Here is a 2,500-nt window from a genome sequence, read left to right as displayed (position 1 = left end):
GAGCAAAGACCGACCAACGAACCCTGATCAGATGTCCTCAGAGACCTGCTGCTGGTACTGGAGTAAAGACCGACCAACGAACCCTGATCAGATGTCCTCAGAGACCTGCTGCTGGTACTGGAGTAAAGACCGACCAACGAACCCTGATCAGATGTCCTCAGAGACCTGCTGCTGGTACTGGAGTAAAGACCGACCAACGAACTCTGATCAGATGTCCTCAGAGACCTGCTGGTGGTACTGGAGCAGAACCTCTACTTTCAGATCTATCTATGAATCAATGAGCTACAGATTACTGCAATGCTCTACTTTCTGATCTATCTAAGAATGCTATCAATGAGCTAAAGTAAAGATATTAATTATATTATTTATTATTACTAATATAGTTTTATACTATAATCATTTATTCAATTCAATTCAATTCAATTTATATTTATATAGCGTCAAATCATAACAGAAGTTATCTCGAGACGCTTTATATATAGAGCAGGTCTTAGACCGTACACCATAGTTTAGAGACCCAACAAGATCCACCAAGATCCACCAAGCACACTGTGGCCAGGAAAAACTCCCCGATTACTGGGAAGAAACCTGGAGCAGAACCGGGCTCAGGGCGGGCGGCCGTCTGCCGAGACCGGTTGGGGGGATAGATAGATAGATAGAGAGAGAGAGAGAAAGAGAGAGAGAGAAGCAGCCACAATAATAGCCTAGCAGCTGTAATAGCTAATACAAGTAGGACTAATAACACAAAACCAATAGTAGTGGATGTAAAAGAGTGAAAATACAACTATCGGAATTGATATCATTAGGTCGTCCTCAAACGGGCTTTCAAGCAGAGCTTCCAGCTATCTCTGTCCTCCATACATCTGTGTAACGTGTTTTTGTGTCTGTTGACACCATGAACTGACATTACAGAACTGTATTTAAAGGAAACATATTTAATAAAAGTATTATTGTAATAAAAGGTACGATCTCTGAGCAGGTGAGTGTACCTGAGCCTTTCTGGTGTCTATGTGGTACCCCACTTTGAGACTGGTCAGGACCTTCACTGTACTCAGACTGATGTGGATCCTGTAGGCTGGAGACCATAAACACAAGATGATTATAGATTATCAGTTATTGATCTGGACCCAGTCAACAGGAGAGAAATATTCAGCTCAGATCACATCAGATTTTATAGTTTCAACATACGCAGTCCAGAAGCTTCCATGTGTGACGCCGTCGTCACGGTGTCTCCAAACAAACAATACCTGGGCATCGTGAGACCGACCACACCTGCTACCAACGCACCTAAAGACACAGACAGAGTGAGAGACAGGTATGGAGACAGGTAGACAGAGAGAAATAGGTATGGAGACAGGTATGGAGACAGGTACAGAGACCAGTAGAGAGAGAGAGACAGGTATGGAGACAGGTAGAGAGACAGGTACAGAGACCGGTAGAGAGAGAGAGACAGGTATGGAGACAGGTAGAGAGACAGGTAGAGAGAGAGAGACAGGTATTGAGACAGGTAGAGAGAAAGGTACAGAGACCGGTAGAGAGAGAGAGAGAGACAGGTATGGAGACAGGTAGAGAGACAGGTAGACAGAGAGAAATAGGTATGGAGACAGCTATGGAGACAGGTAGAGAGACAGGTAGACAGAGAGAAATAGGTATGGAGACAGGTATGGAGACAGGTAGAGAGACAGGTAGAGAGAGGGAGACACAGGTATTGAGACAGGTAGAGAGAAAGGTAGAGAGACCGGTAGAGAGAGAGAGACAGGTATGGAGACAGGTATGGAGACAGATAGAGAGACAGGTAGACAGAGAAAAATAGGTATGGAGACAGGTAGAGAGAGAGAAACAGGTATTGAGACAGGTAGAGAGACCGGTAGAGAGAGAGACAGGTATGGAGACAGGTACGGAGACAGGTATGGAGACAGGTAGAGAGACAGGTATGGAGACAGGTAGAGAGACAGGTAGAGAGACAGGTATGGAGACAGGTAGAGAGACAGGTAAAGAGATAGGTACGGAGACAGGTAGAGAGACAGGTATGGAGACAGGTAGAGAGACAGGTAAAGAGACAGGTAGAGAGACAGGTATGGAGACAGGTAGAGAGACAGGTAAAGAGATAGGTACGGAGACAGGTAGAGAGACAGGTATGGAGACAGGTAGAGAGAGAGAGACAGGTATGTTGCGTTACTTAAAATCAAAGTTTTCTAAAGTAATGAAAACAAGTTTAAATGTGTTAAAATTTGTGTGGGTGCGTGAGTGAGTGAGTGCGTGCATGAGTGAGTGCGTGCGTGCGTGCGTGCGTACGTGCGTGCGTGCGTGTGTGCCTGCGTGCGTGCGTGCGTGCGTGCGTGCGTGCGTGCGAGCACGTACCTGAGTGCAGTCCGATGCGTATCTTCACTTTGATCTCGGGCATGTGTTTGATCTTAAACGCTGCGATGCAGTGCAGGATGTCCAGAGACATGTTGGCCACTTCACCTGCGTGTCGATTCCCGTTTCTGTTGGGAACACC

The 2,500-nt window shown here is 46.0% G+C and overlaps 1 protein-coding gene across 9 annotated transcripts in view; it reads right to left on the bottom strand.

Moving 5' to 3' along the window:
- Positions 1-2,500, bottom strand: part of LOC119484190 (retinal guanylyl cyclase 1-like) — a 32,956-nt gene that overhangs the window by 2,030 nt on the left and 28,426 nt on the right. For 7 of the 9 annotated variants that reach the window (XM_037762846.1, XM_037762841.1, XM_037762843.1 and 4 more), the window contains 3 exons: positions 2,362-2,500; positions 1,189-1,287; positions 990-1,075 (listed from right to left, as the gene is read on the bottom strand). The exon at positions 2,362-2,500 is cut by the window's right edge and continues 36 nt beyond it. In XM_037762846.1, the coding sequence (XP_037618774.1) occupies positions 990-1,075; positions 1,189-1,287; positions 2,362-2,500 (324 nt within the window). Of the gene's footprint in view, positions 1-989; positions 1,084-1,163; positions 1,288-2,361 lie in introns of those variants that run through there. The other 2 variants (XM_037762848.1, XM_037762849.1) reach the window with 2 other exon arrangements.

The sequence above is a fragment of the Sebastes umbrosus genome, unplaced genomic scaffold (assembly GCF_015220745.1).
Source record: "Sebastes umbrosus isolate fSebUmb1 unplaced genomic scaffold, fSebUmb1.pri S35, whole genome shotgun sequence".
Taxonomy (NCBI): domain Eukaryota; kingdom Metazoa; phylum Chordata; class Actinopteri; order Perciformes; family Sebastidae; genus Sebastes; species Sebastes umbrosus.
The sequence above is the reverse complement of the archived record's forward strand: the minus strand, read 5'-3'. Positions and strand labels throughout refer to the sequence as shown.